The following is a 22951-nucleotide window of genomic DNA, read 5'->3' as shown; positions in this document are numbered from 1 at the left end:
TTTCAACCTATTATATCTGTGTGTGGTATATCTGATCCTTTTGGATTACATGCAAAACCAAGCTTTTCACAGTACTTCAGTACGTGACATTCATGCACGTCCAGTTAAAATGAATGCACGACTGAGGAGTTGGTGCAAGGGTCGGATAGTCAGATATTTGAATAATTTGGATCTTTTCGGAGACAGAGGTGACCTGTAGACGAGGAACTTGAACTGGAAGGAGACTAACATCCATCCGTGTGGCCAGTTTTGAAAGTTCTGCAAAGGAGGGTTTAAACTGATTGGCTGGGAGACGCAATCCAAAGTAGTATTCAGACAGTTCAAACTGAGCTGTCAGTGGACGAGCACTTTGTGACCAATCACAACAATTCAATTAGCTTTGAAACCCTGTGTAAAAGAACAGTTCTGGCCTTCAATATGAAATTCTACATTGGGTGGTGACAGTATGAGATAGGAACAGTGATTGGAGTAAGTTGTATGTGGGCAAAGGGGCATCTGAAAGGGGAAGTCTTTAAATTGTGATAGTGAGATTTCAAGATATGCATATTGCCAGTGAAGGACAAGTAAGGAACCCTTGATGATGAGAGAAATTGAGGCTCTGGTTAGGGAAAAGGAGACATGGGTTAGGTATAGGCTGCTCGGATCAATGCTTTCCTGGTAGAAGTGTGAGAGATAACTGAAAGGCGAAAATCAGGAATACTTGGATACTTTAGCATACTTAAGAACAAAATCAGTAGGGCAAAAATGTGTGCACAAGGTGGCTCTTATAATTAAGGAGAAGGCAAATATATTTTCCAAGTATATTAAAGGAAAAGGGGTAACTGGAGAGTGAAAGGATATCCTCAGTGATCACCTGTGTGTAGAGCTGCAGGAGATGGGAAAGGTCTTCAATTATAATTCCTCCTCTGTCTTTACCAAGGAGGAAGGCTTGAAGTCTTGAGTGCAGTTGTATTACAGTCGAGGTGGTGCTGGATGTCGTTAACCGTATGAAGATACGTAAATCTCTGGAGTCTGTGATTAGATGTATCTAAGGCCGTTATTGAAAGTTCGAGAATAAATTGCAGGAGCCCTGGCTGAGATATGTGAATCGTCGTTAACCGTCGGTGAAGTGCGGAACATTTGAGGGTAGATAATGCTGTGCTTCTGTTTGAGAAGTGTTGCAAAGAAAAATCTGATAGCTCAAGACTGGGAACCACATGTCAGAGAGTTATAGAGTGACACAGAGTGGAAGCAGGCCCCTCTGCCCAACTTGCCTACACCTGCTAACATGTCCCAGCTGCACCAATCCCACCTGCCCGTGTTTGGCCATATCCCTCCAAACCTGTCCTATCCATGTACCTGTCTAAGTCTTTCTTGAAAGTTGGTATAGTCCCTGCTTCAACATAGAAGCTGGAACATATGTTACAGTTGTACAAGACATGGGGCGCACTTGTATTCTGTTCAGTATAGTCACCATATTTCAGAAAAGATAGCATTAAGATGGAAGGTTGTGCAAATAAGATTTACGAGGATGTACCGGGTACCCGAGGACATGAGCTATAGAAAGAGGTTGGGCAGGCTAGAACTTTATTCTTTGGTGTGCAGGAGCCATTATTATTTGTTCATCTCGAGTGTGGTGCTCTTGGGTCTGTCCAAAACATGTTGTCCTCCCAGCTCAGTTGAAAAGTTCAGGAGTGAATGTTTGCCCATTCCAGATTGCAGGACGACAGGAGAGGAGGGACTCGGCGGGGTGGGGGGAAGGTGATGAGGTAGCCCAGAAGAAATGTGGGACCGGGCAGAGGTCCACCGGATAGAGGGACCAAGGGTAGATCGCCGGTTATAAAAGGGGAACCATCGGGGACGGCGAGAAAAAAGGGGGGCGGGGGGATGGGGTGGGGTGGCGTCTGCGGCCACGTGCAGCGGCCGGCCTGGTTCGCCGCTGCGAGCAGCAGTTAGATCTGTTTGATTAACGCGGCGACTCTTGTGTACTGCCGAGGCGAGTTCTACTGTGTGATATTACCGGGTTATGTGCAAAACAATGCATTTCGCTGTACCCAGGGACATGTGAAATTAAGTATGATGACATATTGAGATTGAAGGCTGATTTAATAGAGATGTATGAAATAATGGGGGGAAATAGAAAGGGTGTACGCACAGGTATTTTTCCTCAGAGTTGAAGGATCCAAAGGGAGTGCGCCTTTGATGGGAGGGGAACCATTTAATAGGAACCTGAGGGTTAACATCTTCTCACAGATTGGTGGGCATATGGAACAAGCTGTCCGTGGTAATAAATTGAAGCGGGCAGAATAATAACATGTCAGAGAGTTATAGAGTGATACAGAGTGTAAACAGGCCCTTCTGCCCAACTTGCCCACACCGGCCAACATGTCCCAGCTGCACCAATCCCACCTGCCTGCGTTTGGCCCATATCCCTCCAAACCTGTCCTATCCATGAACCTGTCCAAGTGTTTGTTAAAAGTTGGGATAGTCCCTGCTCCAACTACCTCCTCTGGAAGCTTGTTCTAGACACCCGCCACCCGCCACCCTCTGTGTGAAAAAGGCACCCCTCAGATTCCTATTAAATCTTTTCCTCAAAAGACATTTGGACAGAGTGGTTTAGAGAGATTATGGTCAAACGTACTGTTGGGACTAGCATAGATGGAGCATTTTGGTTAGGTTGGGCCTAAGGGCCTGTTTTCTTGCTCTATTTCTAAGACGATCATTCACTTCCACTTGCCCCAGAAAGCCAGCTCAAATTGCTACCAGTTATTCCGAACCTGTGCGTCTCGATTTGAAAATGCTCTGCAACCTACACTTAATGTTTTTTTTCAGGTGGGAAATTAACTCAAGCTGGCAAGTTCCTCAAAAGAATTTGGCCAGGCACCTCTTCAAAGAAAGATGGTCAGAACACAGGAATAACGACAGAAAAGCAAAGTCGGATGGAGAGCAGAACCTCAATGGAATGTGAACCCGCCGAAGAGGAAAGGGAGGAATGTCAGCCCAGAGGGAGAGGAATAGGAGACATGGTTCACAGCCCTGGAACTGACCCAAGTGGCGAAATCCATCATGACCGAGAAATATCAAGCAAGGAATCATCGAGTCTCATCCAAGGAGCAGGTGAGTGACATGGGTGGGGAGGGAATGCTGCAGAATGGTGAAGACTGCAGGGAGAGAAAAAGAAAACTAAGGAGTTAGGGCGAGGGGAAACAGGAGAGAGGAATGGTGGTGGAGCAGTGTTATACTGACTTGGTTAATGACGCTACCGTTTTCTGCGAGGATCAGTTCTGGAACCTCTGCAACTTCTGATCATCTCTATGATTTGGACAAAAACGTAGGTGGTCGAGTTAGTAAGTTCAAAAACATTCAAAACTATTTGCAGAATTGTGGATCATGAGGAAAGCTGTCAAAAGCTCCACTAGAATACACATCAGTTGCAAATATGATCTGAATGAAGGCAGACAAAGATTGGATTGTTTTCTCTGAGTAATGAAGGCTGAATGGAGGCCTAATAGGAGTATAGGATAAAAGGGGCATAGATATTGTCAGTCTTGTTCCCAGGGTGGGGATGACTCTTACTGGGGAGAGGAATGTTCAAAGGGGGCATGCTGGACAAGTTTTTTACGCAGCCTTCGGTCCGTTCCTGAGGACCTGGTGGAAACGCTGTTTAGACTGACGCATGACTGACACAGTCAGGGAACAGAAGGATCCAGTCCATGAGCAAGTAGATGGGATTAGTTCAAATTGTCATGATATTGTTAGTGCAGATATGGGGGATCTAAGGGCCAGTTCCCGTGCTGCACTATTCTATGTTCTATGTATCATCTCCAGGTTTGGCTACATTAATCCAAATCATAAAATCATGGACTCGTGCAGCAACGAAACAGGTTCTTCGGCCCATGTTGCCCCATCTGTACTGGTCCCACCTGCCTGTATTTGGTCCGTACCCTTCTAAACCTGTGCAAATATATTTTAAATGTTGTGGAAGCAACTGCCCGAACTACCCCCTCCGGTAGCTTGTCCCATATGTCCCCATGATCTGTGAAAACATTCTCCCCAGATTCCTATGAAATCTTTATCCACTAACCTTAAATCTATTTTCTCTGGTTCTTCATTCCCCTGCTGTGCGTCTAAGACACTATCCACTCCCCTCACGAACTTATCCACCTCAATAAGATCATCCCTCGTCCTCCTGCGCTCCAAAGAATAAAGTCCTCGCATGCTCAACCTCTCCATGTCATTCAGGCCCTCGAGTACTGGCAACATGCTCTTAAAGCTTCTTCGCACCATTTCCAGTTTGGTAACATCTTTCCTATAACAGGATGTCCAGAACTGAACGCATAAACATAGAAAACATATAAAACATAGAAAACCGGAGCAGGAGGAGGCTATTCGGCCCTACGAGACAGCACTGCCATTCATTGTGATCATGGCTGATCGCCCCCAATCAATAACCCGTGCCTGCCTTCTCCCGATATCCCTCGATTTCACTAGCCCCAAGAGTTCTATCTAACTCTCTCTTAAATCCATCCATTGATTTGACTTCCACTGCCTTCAGTGGCAGACAATTCTACAAATTCACAATACTCTGGGTGAAAAAGTTCCTTCTCACCTCAGTTTTAAATGGAATCCCCTTTATTCCAAGAATGTGGCCCTTGGTTCTGGATTCGCCCAACATTGGGAATATCTTTCCTGCATCTCGTTTGTCCAGTGCTTTTATAATTTTATGTTTCTATAAGATCCCCTCTCATCCTTCTAAGCTCCAGTGAATACAAGCCTGGTCTTTTCAATCTTTCCTCATATGTCAGTCCCAGGGATCAATCTCGTGAACCTACGCTGCACTGCCTACGTTACTGTAAATGTGACCTCGCCCAAGTCTTGTACACCTGTTACATAACGTCCCAACTTCTATACTCAATATTCTGATCGATGAACCCTGTCCTTCACCGAGGTCCTGTCCTGCTTTGACTTCCCAAAATGCAACACCATGTACTTATCTGTATTAAACTCCATTCAACATTCCTCAGCCCAACGGATGAAGGCCCCATTGCAACACTTGATAACTATCGTATTAATCATGTCTTGTGTACTCATCCAAATCTTTGAGATAAACCACAAACAGCAATGGGACCAGCAACGATCCCTGGGGAACACTACCAGTCACAGGCCTGCAGTCTGAAAAACAAACTTTCATCGTCACCCTCCGCCTCCTATTACGGTCAATTCTTTATCCAGTCACCTAGCTCTCCCTGGATCACTTGCGATGAAACCTTCCAAAGCAGTCTATCATGTAGAACGTTACGAAATGCCCTGAAGTCCATATGTAAAGTCTACGGCTTTTCCCTTATCAATCTTTTAAGTTACTTCAGAAAATTCAATCAGATTTGTGAGACATGATCTCCAATGTACAAAGCTATGCTAACTCTCCGCAATCAGTCTTATCAATCCCAATATGGATATATCGTTCCCCTCAATATTCTCCAGTAATTTGCCTACCACAGACGTTAGGTTCACTAGTCTATACATCCCATGGTTTACGTTGCAGCCCCTCTTAAATGCAGACATGGCATAGCTACCCCCCCCCCCCCCGCACCTTACCTGTATCTAATGATCATTCGTATAGCTGAGCCAAGGCACCTACAATTTCTAGTCTACCTTCCCACACTGACCTCGGACATAACTGATCAGACCCTGGAGATGTATCCACCTTCATACACCTTGAGGTATTCAGCACCTCCTCGACAGTAATATAGACTGTTCTCGACACTTCCATTAATTGTCCCACGTTCCCTGCTTTACCCATCTTTCTCCACATTAAACACAGAGGTAAAATACTCAATAAGAACGTTGTACATCTGTGGCTCCACACTGAGATGACCGCTTTGGTTTCTAAAGGGCCCTATTTCCCTTAATATAAATTAGAACTTTGAATCTCCCTTAATATTATCTGCCAGGGCTACCTCTTGATCCCTGTATACCCGCCTGATTTCCTCCTTTGGTATGCTCCTCAATTCCCAAAACTCCTCTGGGAATAGACTTGATCCCACGTTCCCAGATCGATCCTAAGCTGCCTGCGTTTCCCTGACCAGAGCCTCAGATTCTCTCATCATGCAAGCTTCGATGCTCCCACTTGCCTTGCCATTCTCTTTAATATGAGCATGCATGCCTTGAACTCTTGTCACAACATTTTTCAAAGCATCCCAATTTCCGGATGTTCCTTTGACAGCAAATATTTGGAATTTATAAACATATTTAGAAAGTCAAAATCCCCTAAAATGACTACCTTATTAGCCGTATAGCTACCTGTAATCTCTTGGCATTTGCGCTCCTCCAATTACCGCTGACTATTTCCCCCCCGCCCACCCACTCCCCCAGCAATTCATGCACCCATCAAGGTGATCAGCACCTTTTTAGTTAATCACTCCACCAATACAGACTTACGTGAACGACCCATGAGCCATATCATCTCGGTCTACTGCCGCAACATTCTTCCTAATCAATAAAGTCCTCTTTCGCCCTCACCTCACTCGCTACATCCTGGAACATTAAGCTGCCAGTCCTGTCCCACTTAGCCAGATTTCCGTAATGGGTACAACATCCCAGTGGCACATACGTATCCACACCCTCAGCTCATCCGCCTTACCCCTCAGACCTCTCACATTAAAATAATTGCAATTCAATCAAACAGCCCTCCCTCGCTTGTTGTCACGTCTATATTGTCCACCCCCACCCCCCAAACTTATTTGAATCCCACCACGATGGGTCTTCCAGGCACGATGCTGCCTTCTGCCTAATATTACTGCTCTTCGCTGATGGGTCATCGCCTAACAGTCAACATAGCATCCCAGTCGCACACACCTATTCACACCCTCAGCTCATCAGCCTGACCTTATTGCAATACAATCATGTAGCCCTTCCTGGCTCGCTGTCATGCCTATTTTGTCAACTGAACTTTCTCTGAAAGTTCGCCTCCTGTTTCTCATCTGCCTCAGTATTGCATTGGATCTCATCCTTCAGCCAATCTAGCGTCGATCCACCCACATAGCTTCAGCAAACTGCCGGTCAGGATGTGTAAGAAGGAACTGCAGATGCTGTTTAAACCGAAGAAAGACAAAAATATGGGCAATTGGGGGAACAGCACCTCATCTTTCGCTTGGGCAGTTTATACCCCAGCGGTATGAACATTGTCTTCCTCCACTTCAGGTAGTCCCTGCTTCCCCTCTCTATCCCCTCCCCTTCCCAGTTCACCTACTAAGCTTCCTGTCTCCGACTACATCCTATCTTTGTCCTACTCCCTCCCCTGACATCAATCTGAAGAGGGCCTCGACCCGAAACGTCACCCATTCCTTCTCTCCTGAGTTGCTGCCTGACCCGCTGACTTACTCCAGTATTTTGTGTTTACCTTCGATTTAAACCAGCATCTGCAGTTTTTGTTTCCCGAAACAACGGATACAGTAGATAAGTTTGGATGAGGTGCAAATTAGCTTTTGCCTAACCTGAAAGGACTGTCAAAGTCCCTGGACAGAGTCGAGGGAGGAGATATCGCAACAGGTGTTGCATCTTGTACGGTTGCAGCGGAAGGTACCTGGAGAGGGGGTGGTTTGGGTGGGAAGGGATAAGTTAACCAGGGAGTTGCGGAGGGAACGGCCTCTGCGGAATGGGACAAGGCGTGGAGATGGGAAAATGTGGCTAGTGGTGGGGATACCATTGGAGGTGGCGGAAATGTTGGAGGATTATGTGCTGTATGTGACGGCTGATGGGGTGGAAGGTAAGGACGAGGAGGACTCTGTCTCTGTTGCGAATAGGAGGGGGGGCAAGGGCGGAGCTGCGGGGTACTGAGGAGATACGAGTCAGGGCCTCATCTATGATGGGAGAGGGGCACCCCCGTTCCCTAAAGATGAGGACATCTCAGATGTTCTAGTATGGAACACCTCATCTTGGGCGCAGATGCGGCGTAGACGGAGGATTTGGGAGAAGGGGATGGACTCAAAGCAGGAAGCAAGGGGGGAAGACGTATAGTCGAGATAGTTGTGGCAGTCAGTGGGTTTCTAATAGACGTCAGTCAGTGGTCTATTTCTTGTGATGGAGACTGGGAGCTGCCGCTCAGGATATTGGCGTTCCCTTCAGGTTCAGCTGCAACTCATCCCCCTTGTACAGGTCACGTCTGCCCCAGAAGAAATCCCAGTTGTACAAAAGTATGAATCCCTGCATCAGCTCCATTGCCACGCATTCACCTGTCCTTGTTTTCCCTGTACCTACACTCACTAGCACGGAGCACAAGCAATACGACGGAGATCACTGCCCTGTATTTTTACATCTTTCTGAACATCCTATGTCATTTTTACCAACATGCACAGTGATTTCTGTCTCCTCACTCTCCCCCTTGAGAATATCAAGTAGCCGCTCCGAATCATCCTGGACCCTGGCACCAGAAAGCAATACACAATACAGGAGTCTCGATTGCTTCCACGGAATCTCCTGTCCACCACTCTCCCCTCTCCCCAACAGATGTATATCCTACCACTATGGCTTTGCCAGGCACGGAGCCTCATCCTGCTGATACTACTGCTCTTCCCTGACGGGTCATCCCCTAACAGTCCCCAAAACTGTTACGTGTTTTGAAAGGGAATGGTCACCTTCACCCTTTGCTAACTAGAGGTCCTGGGGGTCACCCACCTCCATTCATCCTGGTCTTTGGGCATGACCACCTCACTGTTAGTTTTGTCCAAAAGGTCTTTCAGATGATCCCGGGGTCATCCATCTGCATCTCCAGTTCCCAAATACAGCCTGCAAGGAGCTGCACCTGGACACATTTCCCACGGGTTTAGTCACCAGCGACACCAGCAGTTGCTCTGACATCCCAGGTGCTGCAGGAGGAACGTTGCATCGTTCCACCTGCCTCTTGGTGGCACTGAAATAAGAACCAACAAGCTCACCAATATCACACAACTGGCTAAATAGCAGGTTCAACAGACTGTACCTTTATCTGCAGCCCCCTCTCCTCAGACTCCTTGCCGAAGACTCATGAGCTGAAGACTCACACTTGCCCTCTACACAGCACTTTACCTCTACACAGCCTCTCTACCAACACAGCCATTCCCAACAGGCTGCTTCGCTGGAGCTTGCTTTTTTATTAGTTGCTCAATCAGCCAATTTCGATGCTCCAAACAATTTGCGCGCCATATTTTCAAGTGCTCTGCTAAACTGCAAAGTCCTTTTATCCGCGTCATTAATGTAGGTTGTAAAATAGGGAGACCCAGCACTGGCCTTTGCAGCATCGGTCTAGTTATTGACCCATTTATCCAAGTGAATGGGCTACAACGCAAGTCAGGCAAGTGGTCAGTGTTATCCTGGATGGTGTAGGAGCCGCAACGTCTCTTGACGTGTCCCTTGTGGTCCATGGGGAAAGGTTTGAATGTGAAGAAGCGAGTCTCTCAGTGTAACATTTCAATACTGTTATACCACCAGGCCACAGGTTGGAAATGACTGATTCAGTTTAGTTTCTGGATCAATATTGACATTCCACGCCCCTTCCCACAAAACCTACCCGCTCCCATCCCCAACACCGTAAGATTGATAGTGGTGGATAGTAGTTCACGATTCACTTAGCAATCTTTTCATTCTTGTCTTAATCATTGCCTGATCCCACTGTTCTTATTCGGTTTACTTCAGAGCAGCAGAATATGGTAAAACCTATCCACACCGTGGCTGAAGTTGCAAACAGGACTGCGGCTCCAGTAACCTCAACAACAAGGACGGACACAGGTGTGCTGCAGACTTCTTCAAGATGTAAATGTTGTCTTGAAATCTGGTTTTCATCAAATGCATGGTCCACAGGTCAGAAGGATAAGGGAATAAGGAAGGGACTGAGAAAGAGAGGATGTTACCCTGCAGGCGGTAGTTGAAAGGACAGAGGGAGTGATCGCAGAGGTGATGAATCATCCTCACTGAAGATTCAGATGTGCATTAAAGCAGTGACTGGGGAGAGGCTTTCTGAGAAAGTGAAGAGTAGAAGATGGCGCATAAAACGTGGCAACTCTTGTGTTTGAACTCTGTGCAATACGCACTGTTAGAGTTATTATGGTCCAAGTTGTGCCTCAGAGTCATAGAGGCATGTGGTATGGAACAAGGCTCTTCGTCCCACCTTGGACATGTCAAACAACATGGCTCAACTACACTAGTCCCACAAGCCTGCGTAAGGCCCATGTCCCTCTAAACCTATCCTGCTCATGTACCGATTTTGTCATAAAATCCCCTACTCCACCTGAAACCTATGTCATTTGTTTCTTGATTCTCCTCCTCTGGGTAGAAGACGGTGTGCATTTATCTATTCTATATAACAGATAGTGTATCGATTCTTCTCCTGATCCTCGTGTACAGGAGGATGGTCACTGAACTTGGGTACACATGACAAAGTATCCATTGAAGCCAGGGAGCATGAGGCCACAGAGAGTGGAGTGAAGCTGGGTGGTTCATGCATGTGGAAGATAATCCTCGGAAGATTAGCTGGCATCAACTACAATGTTGCCTCAGGCGATATGTGCATCTGCACCTCTTCATCAGTGCATTCGTTTAATGTGCGTTTTTTTGCTGTGATCTGTTCTCTGTCTGAACACCGGCTATGGAGATGATCACATTCCCCCAGTGCCCACTCTTCCCGTGTCCAACGCTGCCCCATCCCCCTGGGGCCCATGTTCCCTGGTCACACCATCACATCCTCCTCGGTTCAGACGCTATCCAACTCTCCCCTGCTCACACGTTGCCTCAGTCTCTCCGATTCTTCAGACTGATGGCAGAGTTAGCCGTAAGCTGGCAGAGAGGTGCGGCAACACAAAGCCTGGCAAGTGAGATAGATGTTATTGAGGAGGGTTTTTTTGATAGGTAGGTGGTTGAACAAAGGCTAGAGATGAAACATCAAGATGTTAGGCAGAAGGATTGAGTGTTGGAGATTGTGAAAATAAAGAAAGGAATATCGGAGGAAGGAAATGGGGAGGGGAAAAATCGGTGCGAGACTGTGGAGAGAGTGGGCGGAAATAAGGCGGGTGTGCGGTTTGGATTGTTACTTAATCTTGGGGAATTCAGTGTTCATACCATTGGATTTAATGCGACCCAAGCGGTATGTGAAGTGCTGTTTCTTCAGTGAGCATGTGTCCAAAGACAGAGGTTGCTATGGCAATGGGACGAGAGTTGCAATGTTTGGCAATTGGCGAGACAAAGCATAGACTCGGCGACTGTTTTGCCGAACACTTCCGTTTTATCCGCCAAAACCTAGTGGATTTTCCGGTTGCTAACCATTTTTGCTCCTTGCCCAAATTTCTCCCACCCCCTCCCTTTCCACTTACATGAATTCATCTCACTGCACAATTTGCAACTCTTCACTCCATTTGTTTCACACCTGTCTTTTCATCTCTGGCCTTTCCCCAATTATCAGCCTATCAAAAACTCCCCTCACCTGTATCCACCTTACTTACAGTCTTTCACCTGTTCTTCCTCTTGTCCACATTTCTCCCTACTCACCGCCACCACAATCAGCCTGAAAAAAGATCCAGACTTGAAACGTCACCTACCATATTCTTCAGAGATGATGGTTGACCCACTGAGTTCCTCCAGCAAATTGTCTTATTCCGATATTCTTCTTGGATCATTCTCATTAGGAGCCTGGAACACTCAGGGTGGGGGTTGCTGTTGTAGCGGGAGCCAAGGGTACTGATTCAGATGATGTTTTGTTTCTCTCTTTGAATACACAGATCTGACGCCTACATTGTCTAAGCTCCTGACACAGTGGAACGAGTACCAATTGTTCCAACTAACAAAATTCTATCGGGAGAGACTAAAACAGGCGATTGAAGAAGGGGTTGAAAGTCTCAGCTTCATGATGAGACCGGAGGGACATTTCACTAAACAAGAACACGTGGTAAGTGGAAGGATCACTTCTGTTTCCCGTCACAGAACTGACGGCATTGGGGAAGAGTGACCAATGCCAGTCTCACTCACCTCACACTCCCTGGGCTGAACAATGTAATGGACAATGCAATAATCTCTGATCGGTTTGTGTCCTGTAGATCTGGTATTAGGAATAAAACCTGTGACATGGGAACTTCTGAGAATTGTCCATTCTGATCCAGCTGTTCTTCCCACACATGCATCTTAGCACAACGGTCAGGGAGCAGTAAACTTGTAAACGAGAATCAAAAACGATAACACGTTTTAAGTGGCATCGGTTTCATTGGTCGCATTTAGTTCAGTTCGTTAAACCACAGAGGGCATTAGGCAAAAGCACAAGAACTGCAGATCCTGGTTTACAAAAAAAGAACATACTGTGCTGCACTAAATAACTCTGTTTTTGGAGATACTGCCTGACCTGCTGAATTACTCTAAGACATTAAACTGTTCGCTTGTCATTCAATCTACAATCTGAACAAACAATATTCAGCAGGTCAGTTATGCGCGCATCTGTGGGAAGAGGAGCCGAGTTAATATGCAGTAAAAGGAGGGGATGAGCTGCAGGAAATGTGCAAGAGAGGGATGTCTTTGATCGGGTGTAACTGGGGTAGGTATAGAAATAAAAAAGTTATCTGGTCAATGAGTGAATGCGGGCTCAGAGTGTAGGAAAATAACTGCAAATGCTGCACAAATCGAAGGTATCACAAAATGCTGGAGTAACTCAGCAGGTCAGGCAGCATCTAGGAGAGAGGGAATGGGTGACGTCAGGTCTAGACCCTTTTTCAGACGGATGTCAGGGGGCGGGACAAAGAAAGTATATAGGTGGAGACAGGAAGACAGTGGGAGAACTGGGATGGGGGAGGGGGGAAAGAGAGAGACAGAGAAACTCTAAAGTTGGAGAAGTCAATGTTCATATCGTTGGGCTGCAAGCTGCCCAAGCGAAATATGAGGTGCTGTTCCTCCAATTTCCGCTGGGCCTCACTATGGCACTGGAGGAGGCCCATTACAGAAAGGTCAGACTGGGAGTGGGAGAGGGAGTTGAAGTGCTCAGCCACCGGGAGATCAGGTTGGTTAAGGCGGACTGAGCGAAGGTGTTGAAACGATCGCCGAGCCTGCATTTGGTCTCGCCGATGTAGGGAAATTGACATCGAGAGCAGCGGATAAAATCAATGAAGTTGGTGGAGGTGCAGGTGGACCTCTGTCTAACCTGGAAAGACTGTTTAGATCCTTGGACAGAGTTGAGGGGGGAGGTAAATGGACAGGTGTTGCATCTCCTGCGGTTGCAGGGGAAAGTGCCCGGGGAGGGGGTGGTTTGGGTACGAAGGGACGAGTGGTTTGGGTACGAAGGGACGAGTCGACCAGGGAGTTACGGAGGGAACGGTCTCTGCGGAACGCAGAAAGGAGAGAGTTGGGAAGATGTGGCCGGGAGTGGGGTCCAGTTGGAACAGGGATTGTTCGACGTACCCGTCAAAGAGGCAGGCGTAGCTGGGCCCATGCGAGTGCCCATAGCTACGCCTCTGGTTTGGAGGAAGTGGGAGGAGCCAAAGGAGAAGTTGTTAAGGGTATGAATCAGCTCTGCCAGGCCGAGGAGAGTGTTACTAGATGGGGATGGGCTGGTTCTACGGTCGTGGAAGAAACGGAGGGCTTCAAGACCATCCTTGTGGGGGATGGAAGTGTAGAGTGACTGGACATCCATGGTAAAGATGAGGGAGTGGGGGTCTGCAAACCGGAAGTTATCGAGGAGATGGAGAGCATGTGAGGTGTCTTGGACGTAGGTGGGGAGGGATTTGACCAGCGGGGATAGGATGGAGTCGAGGTAGGAGTCGAGGTAGGTGGAAAGAAGTTCGGTGCGGGCTCAGAGTGGGTAAGAATGTAGATGAAATAACATAGTAGCTTCAAAATGCTGAGCAGGAAGCAATGCAGGCTGGACTGGACACATCCATTTCTAGTGGGATAGTGTCTATGTGAGCCCAAAATGAATTGGATAAATTTCCCATCCATATCAACACAGCCATCGTTGACCTAAATGGCCTGTTCCCGTGCTGTACTCTGCTGTGTTCTCGGACACTGCCAGGTGTGAAGCGCGTTTCACACTGTCAGGACTCTGGGAGTGCACAGTTGGTTAGCCCAGTGTCATGGGTGTATGAACAGGCAAACCAATGCTTGCCACAATGCTCAATAATACCAGAATATCCCATTACTGAATCGCTAATACCCCCCCATTAGCACTGTCTCATTCACTTCTCAATATATTCATTGTTGTTCTTCACAGAATATCAGTGAGCTCGCGGTCAAGGGAAACCGGAGTGACTGTTCGACCCTCTTCCTAAGTCTGGTGATGGAGAAAGGCAACCGGCCCCGGCGGGTGATGTGGGAATCCTTTGTGAAAATGCAGAATGAATTACCAAAGCTGGACAAAATACTGAAAGAAATCCAGAAGCTCGGTACGGCAAATCAACACACTGAACTGAATATCACTTAGGAACACTGGTGTTAACAATGTCATTCAAGTCTGGTTTAATGAATGCTCTTTGATTTGAACAGGTCCTGATCCACAAGAATACATGAACATCACCAGTGGTTTATCTGAATTATCCTCTCATATGGAAGGTGAGTGTTGAAATGTACAGTTCACACCAATGGCTTGTTAAAATTGATGTAATACTGAAACTGTTTGTTCAGAGCTTTGCAGAATCGGAAATCAGAAGATCAAACCTGAAGCAATTGTTTGACTGAAAGTAAGCATGCAGGTACAGCAGGGAGTGAAGAAAGCTAATGGCATGTTGGCCTTCATGACAAGAGGAGTTGAGTATAGGAGCAAAGAGGTCCTTCTGCAGTTGTACAGGGCAGGTCCTTCTGCTGTTGTACTAGTGAGACCACACCAAATTTATGTCTCCAAATTTGAGGAAGGACATTCTTGCAGCAAGTGCAGCGTAGGTTTACTAGGTTAATTCCAGCAATCGCGGGATTGTCGTATTTTGAAAGACTGGAGCGACTGAGCTTGTATACACTGCAATTTGAAAGGATGAGAGTGGATCTTATTGAAACATAAGATTATTATGGGATTGGAGAAGCTAGAGGCAGGAAACATGTTCCCAATGTTGGGGTAGTCAAGAAGCAGGGGCCACAGTTTAAAAATAAGCTGCAAGCCATTTAGAACGGAGATGCGGACATTTTTTTTCACTCAGACAGTTGTAAATCTGTGGAATTCTCTGCCTCAGAAGGCAGTGGAGGTCAATTCTCTGGATGCTTTCAAGAGATTTAAATAGATCTCTTAATGAAAGCGGAGTCAGGGGGTAGAGGAAGAGAGCAGGAACGGGGTACTAATTGTGGATGATCAGCCATAATCACATTGAATGGCGGTGCTGGCTCGAAGGGCCGAATGGCCTATTGTCTATTCTCTATTGACACGGGGATTCTCTATGGATTTCTTCTTTGTCTGTGGATTCAAGTGCAGCTTAGTTTAGTGTACTGACACATAGTGACAGTACTGTCATATGGTGAGGTACAGTGAAACGTTTTTGTTGCGTGTTACCCAGTCAGCAGAAAGACAAGACGTGATTATAATCGAGCCATATACAGTATAGATAAATCATGAGGAAATAACGTTTAGTGCAGGGTAAAAGGAGGAAAGTCCGATCTAGGATTGCCCACGTGTAACCAAGGAGGTAGATGGTAGTTTCCAGATCACCCGATCTCTGACATACACAGGAACTATTACACTGCATTATTTCAACTCCTCCAGGCGTTAATTGTACAAGGCTTTGCAATGCATCAAGTTGTGGGTGAAATCAGTGATATCCAGTGCACACCTGGGGGAGAATGTGTGCGCAGTGATGCCCCACACACTGCTGGCAGGGTTCCTCACACACGGGAAAACCCCACACACTCCTAGATGGGTCCTGACACACTAACCCCACACACTCCTAGATGGGTCCTGACACACTGTGTAACCCCACACGCTCCTAGATGGGTCCTGACACACTGTGTAACTCCACACACTCCTAGATGGGTCCTGACACACTGTGTAACCACACACACACACGCCTACATGGGCCCTGACACACTCTTTCTCCCTCTCTCTCTCTCCCTCCATCCCCCTCTGTCTCCCCCTCTCTTTCTCCATCTCTCTTCTCTCTCTCTCTCTTCTCTCCCTCTCTCTCTCCCTCTCTCTCTCCCCCTCTCTCTCCCCCTCTCTCTCCCCCTCTCTCCCCCCCTCTCTCTCCCCCTCTCTCTCCCCCTCTCTCTCTCCCCCTCTCTCTCCCCCTCTCTCTCTCTCTCTCTTCTGTAACCAGGTTTACCTCACTCCACTGAAATCCATCAGGAGTTCAGGAGCATTTAACCCATTCTTGTAATCGTGACTGTTGAGTTTTGAGTTGAACCATCTAACATTGTGTCCATTATCTGCCTATTCCCGTGCAAGATGTTCAACGTAAACACAAGGAGACTCTGCGAGCACAGACGGAAACACTGAGCGTGAAGACGATCCTGATGAAGGAGAAGGTGAAGGTTTTCCAGCTGCTTGATCGATACGTTGAGCTCACAGTCATCTCCACTGTTCGAGATCGGACACAGGTGGAACATGAGCTGCTGGCAAGAGGCCGGGACCATGAAGAATGGAGAGAGAAATGTCTCCGGATAGAACTGGAAAAAATCAGGACAGATCAATTATTCCACAGCAGCTTTTCCAGAAGTAAATCCCGTTCTGGGAGTTCAGCATCTGTGGCCGGAGTCCCGGGGATCGGAAAAACAACAATGGTGCAAAAGATTGTTCATGACTGGGCCACAGGGAAAATATATCAAGACTTCCAGTTTTCAGTTTTAAATTCCGAGATTTAAACACTATTAACTGCAGAGTGACCCTGAAGGAACTGATTCTGGATCAGTATCCTTACTTTAGGAATATCCTTGAAGAGGTCTGGAAGAACCCAGAGGGATTGCTGTTTATATTCGATGGTCTAGATGAATTCAAGGGCAGGATCGATTTTGCTGACAGTCGGAGAGACACAGAACCTCAGCACAAGTGTCCAGATCCCGAGTTGCGATGTGAAGTGTCTGACATTGTGTACAGTTTAATCCAGCACAAGCTGCTGCCAGGGTGTTCAGTGCTAGTGACCACCCGCCCCACTGCGTTACATTTACTGGAAAAGGCAGAGATCAGTGTCTGGGCTGAAATCCTGGGATTTGTTGGTGAGGAACGGAAAGAATATTTCACCAGGTATTTTGATGATCAGTCGGTGGCAGCAGCTGTTTTCAAACATGTGGAGGAGAACGAGATCCTGTACACCATGAGCTACAACCCCTCCTACTGCTGGATCCTCGCCCTGACACTGGGCCCCTTCTTCACACAAATACACCGGGACCCGCAGCGAGTTCCCAAGACCATCACCCAACTATATTGCTACTTTATTTACAACATCCTGAAAAACCACGGCCGTGAGATTGAGAGCCCCCGTGAGGTGTTACTGAGGGTTGGTCAGATGGCCTGCACTGGAGTGTCCGAGAAGAACATTGTGTTCACAGATGGAGATTTGATCAAGTACAAACTGCAGCCTTCCCAGTTCCTGTCCGGGTTCCTGATGGAACTTTTGGAGCGAGATAATTCAGCCCGGAGCGTGGTGTACACCTTCCCACACCTCACCATCCAAGAGTTTGTAGCCGCACTCGCACAATTCCTGACTGCAGATACCAGGAATACGCTGAAACTCCTGTCTGAAGCCCACAGCACGACAGACGGGCGATTTGAGGTATTTCTCCGTTTTGTCGCTGGCCTCTCCTCCCCACGGTCAGCTCGGGTCCTGGAGGAGTTTCTGGGTCCATTTCCTCATCAAACAATCTGCCGAGTGATTGACTGGGTGAAAGAGGAGGTTAAACGCCAGGCTAGAAACACAGTGAGTGAGTTTGGAAAAAGGAGGCTCCTGAACGCGCTGCACTACCTGTTTGAGTCTCAGAATCCTGCACTTGCTCAGCAGACATTGGGATCTGTGGAAATACTTTCATTCAGTGGATTGGGACTGACCCCGATTGACTGTGCGGTCCTGTCTCATGTCATCAGGCACTGTGATACAATCAAACACCTCGATCTGTGGAACTGCCGCATTCAGTGTGAAGGTCTCCAGCGGCTGGGACCGGTTCTGCACAAGTGTCAGCACTTGGGGTAACTGTCCGTTTGACGCTAACACTGACCTGTAAAATTGTTTCACTATTTTGTTCTTACGTCCAGCAACCTTTCTATGGTGTTGGCCGTCACTGTGCACGGCACCCCTCCTCTTTTACACTACCAGGATCGCCGGTGGTCTACTCCGTCCCCCCCCTCCATCGGGTCGCCGGTTTTCTACTCCGTCCCCCTCTCACCCGGGTCACCGGTGGTCGACACCGTCCCCCCTCCACCAGGTTACCGGTGGTCGACTCCGTCCTCCCTCCCCCAAGTCACCGGTGGTCCACTCTGCCCAACCCCTCCCCTGGGTCACCCGTGGTCGATTCCGTTCCCCCCTCCTCCCTCCCCCGGGTCGCTGGTGGTCGACTCCTTCCCGCCCTCATCCCTCCCACAGGTCGCTAGTGGTCGACTCCGTCACCCCCTCCTCCCTCCCGCGGGTCACCGATAGTCGGCTCCGTCTCCCTCTCCCGGGTTGCTGGTGGTGGACTCCACCGCCCCCCCCTCCCCCGGGTCACCGATGGTAACTGCCGTTCTCCCTCCCCCACGTCACGTGTGTTGCAGGCGTTCTCTGCACGGGGAACTTTCCCCAGTCGTCGGGGAATGAGAATAAATGGTAAAAGTCACCAAACACCACAACGACAGAGATTTATTCAACAATTTGCTGAGGCGCTTCCAGAAATATCAGTTTCGGAGAAGTTATCTCAGCCCCGGGGTTTGTATCAGTTTGTTCCTTACTCTGTCTGTTTGTGTTTAGACTGGTGTTCAACGACCTGGGTGATTCAGGAGTGAAACTGGTGTCTGCGGCTCTGAGGAACCCGGCCTGTAAAATACAGAGACTGGGGTAAGTCCCAGACTGTGAGAGATTGTGTTTACAGTCACTGGGTGTCTGACACTGAACATTAATATGATCAGTAATTGTGTCACTGATAAACACTGGGGATTTGCACTGTCTCCCTGTGTCCCTCACCCTAACTCTCTCTCATCTCCAGGCTGGACAGTGTCGGTCTCACAGATTCTGGAGCCGAGGATCTCGTCTCCGCTCTCAGTACAAACCGCTCACTGACGGAGCTGGACCTGAGTGGGAATAATCTGGGAGATTCCGGAGTGAAACCGGTGTCTGCGGCGCTGGGGAACCCGGACTGTAAAATACAGTCACTGTGGTAAGTCCCAGACTGTGAGAGATTGTGTTTACAGTCACTGGGTGTCTGACACTGAACATTAATATCATCGGTAATTGTCTCGCTAATAAACACTGGGGATTTGCACCGTCTCGTGTCTCTCTGTGCCCCTCACCCTCACTCTCTCTCATCTCCAGGCTGGGCAGTGTCGGTCTCACACATTTTGGAGCTGAGGATCTCGCCTCCGCTCTCAGTACAAACCCCTCACTGACGGAGCTGAAGCTGAGTGGGAATAATCTGGGAGATTCCGGAGTGAAACCGGTGTCTGCGGCGCTGGGGAACCCGGACTGTAAAATACAGATACTGGAGTAAGTCCCAGACTGAGAGAGATTGTGTTTACAGTCACTGGGTGTCTGACACTGAACATTAATATGATCAATAATTGTGTCACCGATAAACACTGGGGATTTGCACCATCTCCTGTCTCTCAGTGTCCCTCACCCTCACTCTCTCTCATCTATAGGCTGAACCATGTCGGTCTCACAGACTCTGGAGCCAAGGATCTCGTCTCCGCTCTCAGTACAACCACCTCACTGACGGAGCTGGAGCTGGGATACAACTCCCTCACAGACCGATCTGTTCCCCGTCTCCGCAGCCTCATACTGGCCCTCCCGAGACTGAAGCGGATCTGGTGGGTGTTTGTGTTAATGTTTATTGTGATAAAATATCAGGGGATGTGCGGGCTTCTCCTGTGATTTAGTTCTGTGAGTGTTGTTGAAATATCAACCGCAGTCCCTGTTCCTGACACTGATGTTTAATCTGTTTATTTTGTCTTTATTCTTGGGCTTGTTTCAGGCTGTTGGGGAATAAGTTCAGTGCAGATGGACGGAACCAGCTGAAGAGTCTGCAGGGAATCAGATCCGGACTGAGTGTGGATGTGTGAACATCTCGGGGTGTAAACGTCACCGCCCTGGGGACGGGAATATTGTTGGCCGATTCCCCGCCCTCCCCTTTAAACGGCCGCCCTCCCCTTTAAACTGTCGCCCTCCCCTTTAAACTGTCGCCCTCCCCTTTAAACTGTCGCCCTCCCCTTTAAACTGTCGCCCCCCCCTTTAAACTGTCGCCCTCCCCTTTAAACTGTCGCCCTCCCCTTTAAACTGTCGCCCTCCCCTTTAAACTGTCGCCGTCCCCTTTAAAAGGCCGCCCTTCCCTTTAAACAGCATTTAAATCCGGTGCTTCCCCCCAGTGGGGGACCGGGGAATTGCATCTGGACCTGCAGGGTCTCGGATGTGTCTTTCTTTATCATAGACAATAGACAATAGGCGCAGGAGGAGGCCATTCGGCCCTTCGAGCCTGTACGCACCGCCATTCAATGTGATCCTGGCTGATCATTCTCAATCAGTACCCCATTCCTGCCTTCTCCCCATACCCCCTGACTCCGCTATCCTTAAGAGCTCTATCTAGCTCTCTCTTGAATGCATTCAGAGAATTGGCCTCCACTGCCTTCTGAGGCAGAGAATTAATCGCACAGATTCACATCTCTGACTGAAAAAGTTTTTCCTCATCTCAGTTCTAAATGGCCTACCCCTTATTCTTAAACTGTGGCCCCTTGTTCTGGACTCCCCCAACATTGGGAACATGTTTCCTGCATCTAACGTGTCCAACCCCTTAATAATCTTGTACGTTTCGATAAGATCTCCTCTCATCCTTCTAAATTCCAGTGTATACAAGCCTAGTCGCTCCAGTCTTTCAACATATGATAGTCCCGCCATTCCGGGAATTAACTAGTAAACCTAGTAAACAATAGCAAGAATATCCTTCCCTCAAATTTGGAGACCAAAATTGCACACAGTACTCCAGGTGCGGTCTCACTAGGGCCCTGTACACTGCAGAAGGACCTATTTGCTCCTATACTGAACTGCTCTTGTTATGAAGGCCAACATGCCATTGGCTTTCTTCACTGCCTGCTGTACCTGCATGCTTCCTTTCAGTGACTAATGCACCAGGACACCCAGATCTCGTTGTACGTCCCGTTCCTAAATTGACATCATTCAGATAATACTCTGCCTTCCTATTTTTACCACCAAAGTGGATAACCTCTCACTTATCCACATTAAACTGCATCTGCCATGCATCCGCCCACTCACACAACCTGTCCAAGTCACCCTGCAACCTCATAGCATCTTCCTCACAGTTCACACTACCACCCAGCTTTGTATCATCTGCAAATTTGCTAATGGGACTTTTAATCCCTTCATCCAAGTCATTAATGTATATTGTAAATAGCTGCGGTCCCAGCACCGAGCCTTGCGGTACCCCACTAGATACTGCCTGCCATTCTGAAAGGGACCCATTTATCCCCACTCTTTGTTTTCTGTCTGTCAACCAATTTTCTATCCATGTCAGTACCCTACCTCCAATACCATGTGCTCTAATTTTGCCTACTAATCTCCTAATGAAAACACTCAGCCAGAAAAGAAGACAAAATTACTTGAAAATGACAATGTAACTGATGCAGCCGTTTCACCTGATGCTGCATGTGAAGACATTTCAAAAGATATTGAAAAATGTGATCTTCCGGACTGTTGGACACAAGAAATGTACTTAAACATAAAGAAAGAATATCCCTAGCTAATTGTTAAAAACAGAAAACTGGGATGTTGTGTATGCAGCAAGTGTCATCTTGGACTTGAACGAACACAAGGAATTCATTTGTCTCGTGAGTGGTGAGGGGTTAATGTAGTAGGAGTGAGTGGTGACAAAGCAAAACAGTTCATGAGTTTAAGAAAAAAGATTTTTAAGCACAAAAATAGTGAAGCTCATATCAGAGGCCAAAAACAGCTGGAAAAAAGCAATTGAAAATGTAGTGTATATGTCACTGAAAAAGGACGAAGCAAAAACAGGTGGAGTTTTTAAAACTGTATATAATATTGTACACAATGGTAGGCCCTACACAGATATGTCTTCTGATATTGAACTGCAAGAAAGAAACGGCATCGACTTAAGGTACGTCCTACACTCTCGTAAGTCATGTGCAGATGTTTCTCACCACGTAGGGAACCAGATGAGAAAGACAGTGGTGGAAAATATAATTTCAAAACAATCTAAAATTCTATTATGATTGATGAATCTACTACTATTAATGGGAACACTGGTCTAGTAGTCTGCTTGAGACCAGCATTTAGTGAATCTTCCGAACCTATATCATTCTATTTTGACTTAGAACATATCAAACTTGGTGCAAATGCAAAATCTATATATGATGGGCTTCTAAGTTGCTTACAAAGAGGTGTTTTTTCAATACAATACCCAAAAGAAAATGTGATATCACTTGTAACTGATGGTGCATCAGTAATGTTAGGACGAAATGCAGGGGTTGCAAAACTATTTCTTGATGATTTCCCTAATGCAACTGTTTGGCACTGTGCCAGTCACAGGCTTGAACTCAGTGTAGGTGATGCTATAAATGAAGTTGCAGGTTTGAATCATTTTCAGATATTTTGTGATGAAATGTATTCCTTATATCATAGGTCTCCTAAGAATCAGGATGGGTTAACTGCATGTTCTGAGGCTCTTCAGTGCCAACTGTTGAATATTGGTCGTGTTTTCAGTGTGAGATGGGTTGCTTCGTCTTACCGAACTGTAAAGGCAAAGTGGCAGTCTTATAAAGTTATTTGGGAGCATTTTGGAAATGCACGCTGTGATGCTTCAAGATCTAGTGCAGAGAGAGCAAAGTACGAGGGGCTGATAAAAGTAT

The 22951-nt window shown here is 47.3% G+C and overlaps 1 protein-coding gene across 1 annotated transcript in view; it reads left to right on the top strand.

Moving 5' to 3' along the window:
• The window catches only part of LOC144612505 (NACHT, LRR and PYD domains-containing protein 3-like), a 28479-nt gene extending 5800 nt beyond the window's left edge, over positions 1-22679 (top strand). The window contains 12 exon segments of the mRNA XM_078432089.1: positions 2812-3096; positions 9649-9741; positions 11724-11890; positions 14192-14363; positions 14464-14529; positions 16343-16729; positions 16732-18076; positions 18831-18917; positions 19066-19236; positions 19392-19562; positions 19718-19885; positions 20050-22679. Coding sequence (XP_078288215.1) covers positions 2812-3096; positions 9649-9741; positions 11724-11890; positions 14192-14363; positions 14464-14529; positions 16343-16729; positions 16732-18076; positions 18831-18917; positions 19066-19236; positions 19392-19562; positions 19718-19885; positions 20050-20137 — 3200 coding nt within the window. The 3' untranslated portion in view covers positions 20138-22679.
• Positions 22680-22951: the final 272 nt, after the last annotated feature.

The sequence above is a fragment of the Rhinoraja longicauda genome, unplaced genomic scaffold (genome assembly GCF_053455715.1).
Source record: "Rhinoraja longicauda isolate Sanriku21f unplaced genomic scaffold, sRhiLon1.1 Scf000049, whole genome shotgun sequence".
Classification (NCBI taxonomy): Eukaryota; Metazoa; Chordata; class Chondrichthyes; order Rajiformes; family Arhynchobatidae; genus Rhinoraja; species Rhinoraja longicauda.
Note: the sequence above shows the minus strand (reverse complement) of the source record. Positions and strands in the feature narration are given on the sequence as shown.